Below are 14,456 nucleotides of genomic sequence, written 5' to 3'. Positions count from 1 at the left end.
TCACAATGCTTTGTACTTGAGGGGGTGGACGTAATATTCACTTTACACCCAACTGTGCTATAATGAATACATTATTGCAATTGCTAGCAGTTTTAAAGTTCAACTTTGGATTTTTGGATCTTTTTAAAGAATAAGGAATCACCAATATTGGAAATTTAGTACAGAACCAAGACTGGATGATTTACCAAGAATTTGTTGTTGTTGTTTTTTTCAAACCTTTTGGTTTATTTAACCCAAATCTTATTTTTTTATATATTCCAAATTAATGACTAATTTATTTTATTTCCTATTGCTTAGAAATGGGAAAACATGAGTCCCTTATTTGACTGGCAGTTGTAGGATTCGACAGTTAGCACCCTATATGAAGTTTCTGTATATTAAACATTAAGAGAATTGTATGCTCCGGGAAATTATTACCTTCTGTTACCTACTTATCAACACTAGATGGTACTATGGGCTTACATATGTTTTCTGGTTTGAGGATTCAGCCATCTTCTGTTTTATCAAAATCTCTTGTTAAGGCATTTGTTTCGTTAAAATGTTTTAATAGTTGAAAATCTGATGTTATTTATAAACTTTTAGTTCTAAAGTTAGTGATGATTTATTTATGATAGCTTTATTCTTATATGGATTCTAATTACGCATTGCTTCTTACAGTTGTACAAACTAAGATGTTTTCATCTGTGGAGCAAAGTATAAAGCCTGCTTGTAAAAATGCTTTTAGAGAGAAGTTTACCCTTCAAATTCTGCTTGATTTATAGAGCTTAACTTTGAGCAATAATGATCTAAGTCTTAAACATGTTTTTTTTTTTTTTTTTTTAATTTTCTCTCAATGAAAAATGTTGCTCTTTTTGCATGGGAGGTCAAGGAAAGTTAGTTTCTAAATTTTTTTCTGAGATTCATCTGATTTTTCCCCTGCCCCTGGCCTCCAGCTTCCAAGTTCCTTTAATACTCTCTCTGTCCTTGCAGTCTGCCTTTGTCTTTTATTCCTTAATCACCTGTGAGATTTTCTTGGGAAATAAAAATGTTCAGCCAGCTGCACCAGAAATTCTTTTTCATTGAGGCTGGTCAAGTGTACGTGTGACTTTGAAAAAATGGTTGATTCTGTACAAACTGTGTTTTAAAAAGTGATTCTGCTGCATAGTCAGAGTTGAAAACTACCTGTGCAGACAAGACACAGGATTTTTCTGTTGCCATAGAGGAAGAAATAGCAGGCTAAGCCGTAAGAGACTGTTGCTTTGTAAAGACAATTATATGTCCATTTTTTTCCCTGCCTCCCTTGTAATTTAGGGGTTGAGATATTGTGAGGTGGAGCCTCTGGGGTAAAGGGAATGCCACAGTGATGACAACCCCCAATCCCTAACCCTCTGACAGGATGGCTCCTAACAATGCTATTCCCTAAGTGCCAACCTGCTCCCTTTTCTCTGCATTGAGAATAGTTCACTACAATAAAGAATCTCCATTATTTTGCTATCTTGGCAGAAAGACCATTGTCTAACCAATTAATCAAGTTTAAGTTTGGTTGTTTTTGTGGAATTTGCATTTTGCTTTTGGTTTATGTTTATATTTAAGAATTATCAAAAGAATATCGTGTTTCTGAAAATTTATGAACTAGAGAAAAAAATTACCCATAATCTTGCCATTTTATCATCCAAACTCTATCACTATTCTTATTTAGGAACATTTTTTTCTAGGCTTTTTCATATGTATTTTTACATTTTATTTTAAATACTACAATTGAGTCTCTTGCTTCTTTTTCCGCTTACTTTTTTTTGTCATATATTATTAAATAAAATATGAAAATAATTTCAGTGTTGATCTTTTTTTCATCAAGATTAAGTCAACTTTGGAATCACTTTCTGCCACTGTCCGCTCTTGGGCAGGTAATTAAACATCTCTGTGTCTCCATTTCCTGTAAAGCATAATGATAACAGTAATTCTATGTCACGGAATATTGTGAATATTGAAAAGTATATGTAAATTTCCTAACAATACTCAGCACGTTGGAACTGCTTAGTTAATGGTAGCTAAAATAATTAATAACAAATAATAATTAGTTTTGGTAGTCCCAGGTAAATAGCTCTATATTCGCCTTCTTAAGAAAAGAAAAGTATTTCGTAAACTTAGATACTGTGTTTCAAAACTTGAATAGCTACGTTTTCATTTAGAAAAGTATTTCTTTTGCCAATCCTGATAAAGACAATGAATGCCTTGTTAAACAGACTACAGATGATGGGCTCATCTCTCTCTTTGGCAGGTCTCATGGTACTGCATTTTGGGTTGCAAAGCAGAAGGGAGCTATGGAAAAGTGAGACTAAACAATAATGATCTCCCAAACTCAGGAGAGGCGGTATGTCAAACTAAAAAAACCTCTAAATGTCAGCAAACCTTATCAAAATTCTCATTAATGACAATTGTTTTTTTCCCTTATGAAATAATGAAGTCATTATTTCAGTGAATTTTTCTAGTTTCAACTTGTCATAACTAAAATCTAACAGTAAATGAAAAAATTTTTTTAACATATAAGGTTTACTTAATTACATTTTTAAAGTCATATTACTTTTATTTTCCATACATAACTTGAAATATATTTTTGTTAATAGATACCAGCTGATGGTAAAAGCATTTTTGAAGTGAAAGGTTTAGAAAGCAATGAAAAATATATCTTTGCAATTGCTGCTTATTCTTCTAATGGGAAGCTTGTCGGTGATGCTATTGGGGAGACAACTAAACCAATTCTGGTTTATCCACCTCTTTCTGCTGTTACTGCTCGAATGTTCCTGACACAGGTAGAAGAGGTTTCTATTAATTGTTTTCTCTGTGTGTTTTTCCGTTGAGCAGTTACTTAGTAATTTCTGATGGAAAAAAATCACAAGCAGATATTCTAAAGCTCATATGTTTTCCATTACTGAAATAAACTCTCATAAAATAGGAATCATTCCTTCTCTTTTAATGAGTTTGCTTTTTACAATAACATTTCTTTCCCGCATTATAAATGTAACACAACTAATTTTAGATATTTTGGAAAATATTGAAATGCATAAAGAAGAAAATGAATGTTATCTCTTATTCTGTCATCCTGAGTAGCAATTTTTAACCTGGGTAGGTTTGGCTCCCAGGGGACATTTGTCAATGTCTGGAGACATTTATGGTTGTCATAATCTAAAAGGATGCTACTGGCATCTACTGGGTAAAGGCCAGTGATGCTGATAAGCACCCTATAATGCAAAGGACAGCCCCCCCCCAACAAAGAATTATCTAATCCAAAAATCTCAATAGTTCCAAGGTTGAGAAACCCTGGTTCCAGGGATATCCTTTCATTAGTATGTGTATTTGTGTGTGTGTGTTTATATACATATATACATATATGTATGAATTTATGTATAATATGTAATTTTAATCATAGTATACATATTATTTTACATGATATTTTTATTTAATATGTAACTGACATGTTTGCATTCTATTAAATATTCTTCTAAAACATAATTTTTAACAGCTGCATGGTATTATCTGTTTTATAGATCATGGTTTATTTAGTAATTCTTCATTGTTGGGTAAATTTAGATGCTTTCCAGTCTTTTGCTATTATAAGTAAAGTTGTGATGCACATCTTTTGTATAAACCTTTGCTTGCAACTATGATTACTTTCTTAGGATAAATTTATAGAAGTGAAATTTCTGGGTTAACAGAGACAGACAAATCTGAGTTCAAATTCCAGCTCTTCACATTAGCTATGTGATATTGGGCAAGTAGCCTTCATCTGTAAAGAGGGAATACTAATTACTAGTAGCTACCTCCCAGAACTATTAGTATTAGGTGGAATTATTCATGTCAAATGTTTTAATATAGCACATACTAGGCACTTAATAAAATGTTTAACATAGCACACAGTAGGCACTTAATAAATATTGTTGTTTTTAGTTATGGATATACTCACGAATTAAAATTTTTGCTGAAATGATTGCCTGACTTAACAGACGTCATCAGTGAATAGGACACTAGGAAGAGTTACTCATTGACCTAATTCTTAAGCATCTAATTTTAAACCTCTTATTGACTATAGAGCTGATGGCTATTCTAAATTTTATTATATTTCTATCGTGCTATTTTTCTCTTAATAGTTGATTAGTATTATAAGCTAAGATTTTAGTGGATTTTTATATTAGCATATTTTTCAAAGAAAATTAAATTGAGAGAATTGCTAGGATTTGTCTAGCATTGGTTTAGCGTGTCATATTGGCTCATGGTTTTCTGATGTTTTGATTTCTTTGGAATCTAATATATTCCCTAATTTGCAGTGATGGAGTTACTTCAAAGTAAAGAACAGAATTTTTCATCAAGGCCTAATTTTTCTCCAGGGAGTGGTTTGACTCTTGGGTTTCATTTAGCAGAACTTTCATTGAAAGTTAATAAAACTAAATCTTAGCTATACTGCTGGGATAATGAGAAGTGTCATAAAGTAATGACCTGTGTGTCTTTATTGATACTATATTTGCAGTACTGTAGTTCATTTATGACAGTTTATGAGCATTCTTTCTCATAATGATAAGTGGCTAAAGCAAAATTTTCTCACTTGGCGTCTCCTTAATTTGCAAAAGTTTAAGCTTTTAAATTCTAGCAAAAATGTACTTTTGTTTTGGAATTGCAGTCTATTTTTCATTAGAGTGATTAGTTTTTAGTTTCAAGATAATTCTGTTTTTTAAAAAATATTATTATATATCTTAAATATTCTTACATAAAGATACGGAAATATTTCACTAAATGCCTATGATTAACTTGGTTGGGATTTTAGATTCTACTTTTTCTCAACATTATTCTATAGACATTAATAAAATCAGGCGAATCTTTACTAGGTTTTTTCTTAATGTAGAATTTAGGCTAACTGAAAAAATTTTTGAGGAACCTTTATGAATGATATATTTTCTGTGTATATTTTCCAATTTCCCCCTCTTTATTAGCCTCATTTCTTTTTATTCTTCCCCTTTAGGTTAGTAACACCTAGATAATTTGATGTAAAATGTAGAAAATTAGACATCTATGAGCAGGATTTTAGGCAAATTGCTTGGTCTCAATTTCACTATCTCTAAAATGGATATACGATAAAATGTCATATATTTCTGGATTATTGAACTACTAAATCAAATAATGAGTGGGAATGATGGCTTGTTGAGAAAAGGAAAAAAGGAAATGGAAAATATCATTTATTAAAAAAACCTTTTGTGTAACAGGCATTTAAAAATCCATTACCCCATTTATTATAACTCTATAAAGTGGTATAATCACTTTAATTTTATAGTTGAGGAGACTAATATTAATTTAATTCTTTCTCTGCCAATCTCATTTTATTCCAGAAAGGGTGTCTCAGGGAGGTTTAATAATTTATTCAAGGTTACTTGGGTAACAGATGGCAAGCACTTGAACCAGCTCATGCCTTTCTAGTGTTCTGCGCAGGTTCCAAGGAAGTCATGTGTTCTACATCTAACATGTGCCAAGTTCTAGAGCCCACGTTTCTCTCATCTTTCCTCTGACTGGATTTGGTGGTGTTCAGCAGGTCTTTATGATCAGCGGTGGCAACAGAATTTGATACTAGGACATGAATGCTTTGTCAGTAATCACAATGGTGGCAGGAGAAGGGGAAATGAAGTTCATACATTTTTTCCCACTTCATATATGAATTCATTGAAACTCTTTTGAGTAATAGAAGTTTGCCTTTTACCTATGACCATTCAAATAATAAAAGAAAAAGCTAGAAAGTAAAAAAGATAGTCATCCTCATTTTTAAAGCTCTTTAAGAAGTTTCAACTCTTCTTTCCCCTCTCATCCTCTAACCGAATATTACTGCTCTTTCTACTCATCTATTTATTGATGACTTATTTATTCAGTTCCTACTTTGTGCCAGGTTCTATGTGAGATATCATCTCTTCTTCCTTTGTCTGTCTTTTTAATCAATCTCATTTCCACAACAACAACCCTTGTTGTTAGAGAATTTTGACTGAGGTTTCAGTTAAGACTCTGATTGCCAGCAAGGGAACCAGCCTGGCTTGGGGGGATGCAGCTAGGCCCTGTCTTTCTAGTCTCTCCTCACTGCACTGCAATGATTTCCATTACTGGATCGTATTCAGATTCTGTCTGAACTATGCCCATCTGAATCTCATTTCTGTCTTAGAGTTCAACGCAAGCCCTGCCTCCTCATTGAAGTCTTCATTTCTCCTTTTCTAAGCCTCCACCATTATTATGTTATTCTTTGTTGTTTTCCTGTGATTTCATGTGTTTTATATCTATGACTTGATTACAGTTTCATGGAATGTGAAATCATTTTAAGATTTGAAGAATCTATTTTTACAGTGCTTAGCACACAGAAACTTCATAAAAGTTTGTTGTTTGGTTGATTATAAGTGCTGACTTGGAAGATTTAAAAAAAATTCTGGTTCTATAAGTTATTTCCTTGAGTGGAATATATTCTAGCAACTTGTCATTTACATATTTAATTCAGTGAATTTACTTATACTTTATATCCGGTAAGGATTTGAAACAGCGTATAACTCGTGGTGAGATTTCATATTGTTTTAAATGTTTAAATAGGATGATTTTTAGAAATAAATTTAAGGAAATATATTCTCCCAAAAGAAGTAGGTAAGTTGATTTTTTTTTTTCTCCTGAGTGTCTAGATTTTACCAGCAAAATCAGTTATTTTGCCTAATGTTGAATGAGTTAAACTTGAAACATATCCTGGCTTCTTGGAAGCATCTCTGTTTTATTCCTCACTCTTTTCAGCTGTGAACCTTTGTTGCACAGAAGCTCTGAAAGTGTCAGTCAGAACCAGAAAAGAATGAAGTATATTTCATATTTTGGGTTTGGGAAATCTGATTGTTTCTCTTGGAACAGATTGTTCATTATAACAGTGTCTATAATAAATGGTGTGCGCTGCCGAGATAGATGGGAATGAAATTAATTTGGCTCAGATGTGATCTTTGTTTTGCTTATGAGAATTTGAAACATCCTTACAGAGTTTCAAATTTCCATGCAATTTAGAAATAAAAGAGATTTCATAATGTGTCTGTCTCCCTTGCCAGTGGCCGTCATTACCTTACTGTGGCACTGTAAAACAGAACAGCAAACGTGAATAACTGTCTAAGAAATTAGTGTGTGATCGGCCCATATCAGAATTCTTCTTTAAAATGTACATTTTGCAAATAAAAATATCACATAAGATAATGTGCTTTCTGTTGTAGGTTGCCTATCAGATTGATAACTATGAGCTGGCCAAGAAAGTTTTCTCACCAGTTTGGGATTATTTTGTTGCTTCACCACCTCACAATGAACAATCTGTTATTAGTTTAAGCAATATAATGACTATTACACAGAGAAGGTAATTAGAAATGTTCTTTTAAAATATTAATTTGCTTTTTGAAATTAAATGTCAGATGTGAAGCCTAGAATTAATTTATTTTCAATTTCATGTTAGGGTAGTCCACATGAAACTATTTCCAATAAGTATTTTAATAAATATATGCTTTCCAAGGTCTCGAGTCCTTGTTAGAAACTCCTTTGCTAGAATCAGAAAAACACAGTGGAGGCATATGGATGCATTCTGAATGTAAGTTAATGAAGGTTATGGAAAAAAATACCAAATACTAACCAAGGTACTGTCAGTTATACTAGAAGACACAAGTATCATTGGGAACTTTTGTAACAGAGAAAGGTTAGGTTCAAGTTAAAGTTAGGGTCTGACAAGTGGACTGTTAGGGTAAAAGGCTTTTTCTTTTACCCTTGAAGAAGATCCCAGGATTATACCATCAGTCACTGAAAATAGATTGGTAGAAGCCATTTAAAACCACAAGCCATCGTTTGCTTTACTGCTATTTTTCTTAAAGTTTAAGAGCAGCTTCAGAAATAAGCATTAGTGTGAGTTCAGGCTATCTTAACAAGTTCAAAACCAAAATCTTTACCTGCTTATTAAGTCCCAAAATTTCTTTAATAAGTAGACAAACCCTTCACTTCTCAATCAAAGATAATGAGCTTAAAATGCAACTGCTGGTTGAGGAAAGGCATTGATAATGCTTATTCACATAAAGGTATAATTCCATTCAATTAAAACATCTTACAAGGATGCAAGATACTGTGGGAGATGGGTTTGAGAGGCATATTGGAGGAGAAAGAGACAGGACTTGGAAGATTTTATGTAACTTGTGAGGATAAGAGAAGAAGAAGTAAAAGCTGACTGGAATTTCCAGGGTTATCTGACTGGGAAGCCTATGACGTTTACTAAAGAAACGTGAAAGATGGAACAAGGTTTTGGAGGAAGTTAATGAATTTGATTGGGGATATTTCAAGTTTAGTTTTCCAGTAGGATGCCTTCGCAGATATGAGATATCCAGTAGGTAGTTGGATATTTAGTGCCGACAACTCAGGAGAGAGGTCAAGGGTAGAGATACAGATTTAGAAATTGTTCACTGAGGTCATCATTGAAATTTTGACAATGAATGATATCTCCTAGGGAATGACTGTTTAGCAGAAAAGATAGAAGGCTAGAATTTGAAACCTGAACATTAATAACATTTAAGAGACGGAAGCAAGAAGTGGAACCAAGGAAGGCCATTGAAAAAGAGCAATTCAGGAGGTGAAAGCATTGGAAAGTGCACTGCCAAGGGAAGTGCGGGGATCATCATGGCAGGACCGGCCAGCAGTATTGAATGTAATGCAAGGTTAGGTAGCGCAGTGGCCTAATAATATGCTATAGACATGTTGGGTAGGATGAAAACTAAGAAGAAACTTTTAGAAATGGCAATTAGTTTGAATGAAAAAAAAAAAGGAATGATAATAAGCGAATACGTGATTGAACATTGTGGCAGGGATAGAAAAATTGGACAGTGACATCTATGGAATGTCAAACAAATTGATTATTGCATAAAATAAGAGGTGCAGAATCCAAAGTGCTGGAGAGGTCACTATTGAAATGGCTACTAGAGTCTAAGCTGGGTAGGAAAGGAAATGGAGCCAAGAAGAAGTGATAAACTGGACTCATTGCACGTGTCAATGTACTGATGGTCAGCATGAGGACAAAGAGGAAGTTTAGTATGACTTGCAGGCGTGGGAGAAATAAAATTCTCCTGGCAAAGAAAATTTCAGATTTTTACATGGTGGTGAAACAGATAATCTTCAGGTATGAATTACTGATGTCAGATTCTTTCTTCTTTTATAGGAATAGGGGCTATGGAGAGTAGATGGATCTAAAGCTTAGAAGGGAGGGTTTGTCACCAAGTAAGGCTAATGGTAAGGAAGGGAATATTGGAAACAAAGAAGGAAGATTGCAGATTTCACATTTTGCCAACGGTTGGCACTGTTGACTGCAATTTAGAAAAGATAATTAAAAATAATCCAATAATTATTAAGTCTCTTTCTCTCTCTCTCTCTCACTATGGCTGATTCTGCTATAAATAGTTCATTAATTGAAATTTGGGCCTATTTTCCAAACGTCTGAATATCTATACTAATTTTATTATATTGATAAAAAAGAACTTTATATATTAGAACTAGAATCCTTAGACAATAGTTATTTTTATGTATCTATGATGTAATATGTCAGCAGTGTAATTTTCTTAGTTGTGACCTTGTTAAGGATAGTCTTTAATTTTGACTTAAATACTGTACAAGCGTAGCTGTTCCACAAATTTTTGCTGCTATCTTGGGATCATTGTGTAGCTACTAAGAAAAATCAATCTAAAAAGGCAAGTCCACAGGCTAAATCATTTTATATTTAAACCTGTAATGTCATTTACTTCATTTTTGCAGATTACATTCAGATATTTTGGCAGAGACTTCTTCAATCCTCTTATACCTTTTTCTTAGAAATATTTTTGTAACAAGTGATATTAAAATTAAAGAAGAAAATCTTTTCTGTGATAATATTAAAGGCAATGAGATTTCCCCTTCTCAACAAGTAAGTTAATTAAAAAGACTAAAAATGTGCCAGTTCCCCTTTATTTGCTTCTCGATGTTTCAAGTTCGTGTTCTTTTTGGGAATGCATATCCTGGCTTGTGAATGGACTGAGAGGCAATTGTATGATTATGCTGGTTTATTTGATAGTCTATACAAGTTTCATTGCCCCGAGGTCATCGGTTTTTTTTTTTCCAATTTATCTTTTTTCTCTGTACAAAAGTAGTATAAATTTCAGCTGTTCAAAAATATATAATATATAAAGTGAAACTCGTTGTAATCCTCTTGTCCCTAAGAATACTGTTTTTGTTCTCATATGATTTCTCAAATTTTTGAAAATATTCATAGACAAATCTGTTGTTGTTATTATTATTATTACTTTTTACAAAAATGGGATTATGATGTATTTGATGTTCTGCAACTTTTAAACACTTTTTATAATATATCTTGGACATATTTTCATAGTGGTGTGTATTAACCTACCAAATTCTTTTAAATTATAATATTACATTCCTGTACAGGGCAGGGCAGGAATTTAGTATTTTTTATTGATGGAGTCTCAGAGTTCTTATAAACATTGCTCTGTGCACATCTACAACCTTATAATTCTCTTGTTTTTAATAACAACCCATCAATTTATTTATTAATTAGTTAACCAATAAATTATTACATGAGGCTGTGCTAGTTTCTGTGGATATGAAAGTGAAAAAACATGACTCTGCCCAAGACAAGTTCACAATCTTGTAGAGCCCAAGCACTCACAACCATGAACCTGTTCCTACTTCATTGCATTCAGTTTCTTCTTTTAACATCCAGTCTGAAAATAAAGATAATCATTAAGTACTTTAACAATTTCTAGAATGCTAGACTACCATTCTAGCGATATAGAAAATAATGAAATTTTACCCTGGGAAAATAAGATAGGATTCTTTTTCTTTTTAAGGGGCACTTAATCACAAAAGCCTAACTTTACATTTTATTATCATTTTTTATTTAAGGAGAATTATAACAGAAGATTAATTTGGTCTACTGAAAGTTTACTATTTTCTCACAGTTCCAGAAAGAAAATGGGTCTCCATTAATCAAGTGAGGGCAATATTACAGAGACAATATTTTAACTATTATTTGTTATAATCTATGTTTTTGAAAAAGTTGGATTTTTTCTAATATGAAAATATAGCCAAGATTTTATCTTAACAATGAAAAGAGATTAGTTCTTTTTCTGTTATGAAATACAATACAAATGTCCTGAAGTTTAATTTTAAGATCGTGTTATCCATTTGTAGCATTATCAGGGAGTTAAGGTTGTTTCTGAATTTGGATTTTCTTCATAGCAACATTCATGTTGTTGTTAAGCCACAAAGATCACATTTCCTACCCCTTCTTCTCATTAGAAATATATCAGTTAAGTACCTGATGTTCAATTTGAGTAACAACACCTATTTCTTTACAGATTGCTAGACTAATTGAATGTGAGAGAGTGTTAGTGGCATTGGAACTCAGCAGCTACCTAAATGATTCCAGTTACACCCTTCAAGCTGTGACTCAATGTTATGGCCTCCTTGCTCCTATAATCTATCACAACATTGTTTTGGTACCTGTTGTACAGGTAAGGGTATTCCACCCTGTCCCCCACTTGCCTTTTCCCCCACCAGATACGGTATCTTTATAAAGGCAACTCAACAATGTATTTTAGAAAAGAAAATGCAATATATCTCTTATAAAGTATAAATACAAGTATTATGAAATTTCATGAGTTAATTGAAAAAACATTTTAATAACTTAAATGATATGTCTGGGCAAACATAAATAAGGACTTAAAATGTGTTTCTCTGAAAACATTCAATGCCGTTCCTGTCCATATTTAAATATTGAAAATCTACTTTTCTAGGATTTTAAAGTCATTTCACTTTTGGTGTTCTTATAATGTTAGAAACAGCAACACTTATTTAAACATGTTGTTAAAGCCATCATCTGGGGGAGAAACTCGGTGGATGACCCAAGAATACATACTTGGTATTCCAGTGATGGAGAAGTTGGAGGATCACCTGGCTGAAGGGATTATATTAGTTGTCTATGCTTCAACAAATCACCATAAGCTTAATGACTTAGAACATCACCCATTTACTATCTCATAGTTTCTATGGATCAGGAGGCTGGATACAGGTTAGCAGGTCTTCTGTTCAGGGTCTCATTAGGCTGAAATCAAGATGTTGGCCAGGGCTGCGATCTCATCTAAGGCTTGGGGTTCTGAGCTCACCGGTTGTTGAGAGAAGTCATTTCCTCATGGTTGTGTGAAAGAAGGTCCTCAGCTCCTGCCACAACATGGCAGTATGCTTCTTATATAACACAGTGTAGTCATGAGAGTGATGATACCATCACATTCAGGTCCTAGCCATACTCAAAGGGAGGGGTCATACAAGCCTTATACACCTGGGGAAGGGGTCTTGGGGACTATCTTACAATTCTGCCTACCATAAAAATGTAATGAATGAAGGAAGATTTTACTGCTGATAGTATAGAAAGTTATCATCATCACCATTATTGTTGTTATCATTGTTATCACTGACTCAGATTTTGAGAACCAAATATTCACTTTTAGGTGGCTCTACTGGAGCATAGACATGCCTCCTCCCATATTTCCCACATCTAGAAGTTCAGCTGCTGAAGAGATAGGCTTCCAAAATCCAAAATCTGGACTCATAGTTGGCAGCCTTTCATGTCACTTGTAAATGGTTGGGGGCAGTATTTTCAAGTGTGAAATATTCTTCCTCCAGAATCCAGAGGTGTCTACCTGGCATTGTCCTTTCTTTTAAGAGGTGAGAGGTGCCATATGTCAGACCTACTTTGGAGCAGGTGTCCCAGCATGTCCCCGATAGTTCATTAAGGTGTCAGGCCCTGAATCATCATAGTGTTCATGTCTACCTTCTGGAGGGCATTCATCATACCAACGTCTTTAATGTACTCGCCCTTTCTTGCTCATTAGGTCTGACTAACATGTTATTAATATTGTGGTCCAATGTTTTGTTTTCAGAAATGTCCAGAAAGTTCAGGTCCTTACATCAGTAGGTGGAGTTATCATTGCCCCGGGGCAAGACTCTAAATGTATATTTTTGTGTGCCTAGTGTGAATGAGAACTTCTGGTACTTCCTCCTAAGAGAGTAGAAAAGAAAACAGTAACCGTATCAATGCATACTTCTTAATGTTCTCTAGCAAAGACCACACTGGGAACAGCAGCTGTAATTCATGCTCAGCTGGTTGGGTTCAGAATAGTCCAATGTCATCCCTTAGGATCCCACTAATCCAGGATGCCTTTAACTGCAGAATTTTCAGAGATTGGGTTATAACTCAGAGAATAGGTTATAGCTCTCAGGAAAAGTTTAGGAATGGAGTTTCTAATTAAATTATATTGTTTAGATAGGAAAAGATGAGTGGAACAGAGAGGAGATTCCAGAAATAGGCCTCAGTATGTATGTAATATGAGAATGTAAAATGTGACAGAATTGGCATTATAATTTAGTGGGAAGAGAATGGATATTTTTAGTAAATGGTGGTAAAACAACTGGATATTCACCTGGAAGAAAATAGAGTTTGATCCTATTTGTACTATCTACAAAAAGTCGAGATCTTATATTTAAAATGGAGCAAAAATTTTTACACACACACAAAAATCCCAAGAGATTACCCGTTCAATCCAGGGTTGGGGGAACCATTTCTAACTGAGACAAAACTCTTAGAAACAACAAGAAAAAAGACACATTTAACTGTATGTACAGCAACTTAGGTGTGAAAAAAAGGATCATAATAAAGATAGTGTAAAATGTATGGATTCGGAAAAAAAATATAACACTGATGAAGGGTAATATATGTAACAAAAAAAATCTTACAAATTAATAATAATGTAACAGCAAAACAGGCACAGGATAGGAATAGGTAGTTTATAGGGTAAGCAAATCCAAGTGACTGAGAGGCACATGAAAAGATGCTCAAACTCTGAATATTCATAGACATGCACATTAAATGAGCATTGTAGTATCACTGGCAGAATTGAAAAGATCTGTAATTTCTATTGCTGGTGAGGATGTGGAGCAAAGGCATTCTCATTCATTTATGGGAGAAATGTGAATTGTTATAGGCTTTAGATTCTGGTAAAACAATCTTAGTTTTAAAGAAACCAAATCTAATTTTGATTAAAATTAAACAAATATATTTGACAGCAATTCCTCTACTAGTAATTTATCCCATTGAATACAATTTTAGTAAAATTAAAAATGCATTTACCTGACAGAGCAATCCCTCTGTTAGTAATTTATCCCATAGAGCAAAATCACCAGTTAGTAAGATCAAACTTCTCACTACACCCCTCAATTACTGGATCCATGTGTTCTACCTGCTGGGGACACAATACCATATAATGGTCATTGATTTAGAATGTGTACTATGCCCTAGAGGATGGTGCCTCATCCTCATTGGGTATTATCTCAAAGCTGGTGCCTCAGTTGCCACTCACTGGAAA

At 33.7% G+C, this 14,456-nt stretch overlaps 1 protein-coding gene across 3 annotated transcripts in view; it reads left to right on the top strand.

Moving 5' to 3' along the window:
* Positions 1 to 14,456, top strand: part of CFAP54 (cilia and flagella associated protein 54) — a 232,974-nt gene that overhangs the window by 62,676 nt on the left and 155,842 nt on the right. For all 3 annotated transcript variants that reach the window (XM_039874060.1, XM_039874058.1, XM_039874059.1), the window contains 5 exons: positions 2,258 to 2,350; positions 2,604 to 2,789; positions 7,236 to 7,372; positions 9,796 to 9,943; positions 11,394 to 11,549. In XM_039874060.1, coding sequence (XP_039729994.1) covers positions 2,258 to 2,350; positions 2,604 to 2,789; positions 7,236 to 7,372; positions 9,796 to 9,943; positions 11,394 to 11,549 — 720 coding nt within the window. The remainder of the gene's footprint in view (positions 1 to 2,257; positions 2,351 to 2,603; positions 2,790 to 7,235; positions 7,373 to 9,795; positions 9,944 to 11,393; positions 11,550 to 14,456) is intronic.

Source organism: Pteropus medius, unplaced genomic scaffold (assembly GCF_902729225.1).
Source record: "Pteropus medius unplaced genomic scaffold, Ma_sr-lr_union100, whole genome shotgun sequence".
Lineage (NCBI taxonomy): Eukaryota > Metazoa > Chordata > Mammalia > Chiroptera > Pteropodidae > Pteropus > Pteropus medius.
The sequence above is the reverse complement of the archived record's forward strand: the minus strand, read 5'-3'. Positions and strand labels throughout refer to the sequence as shown.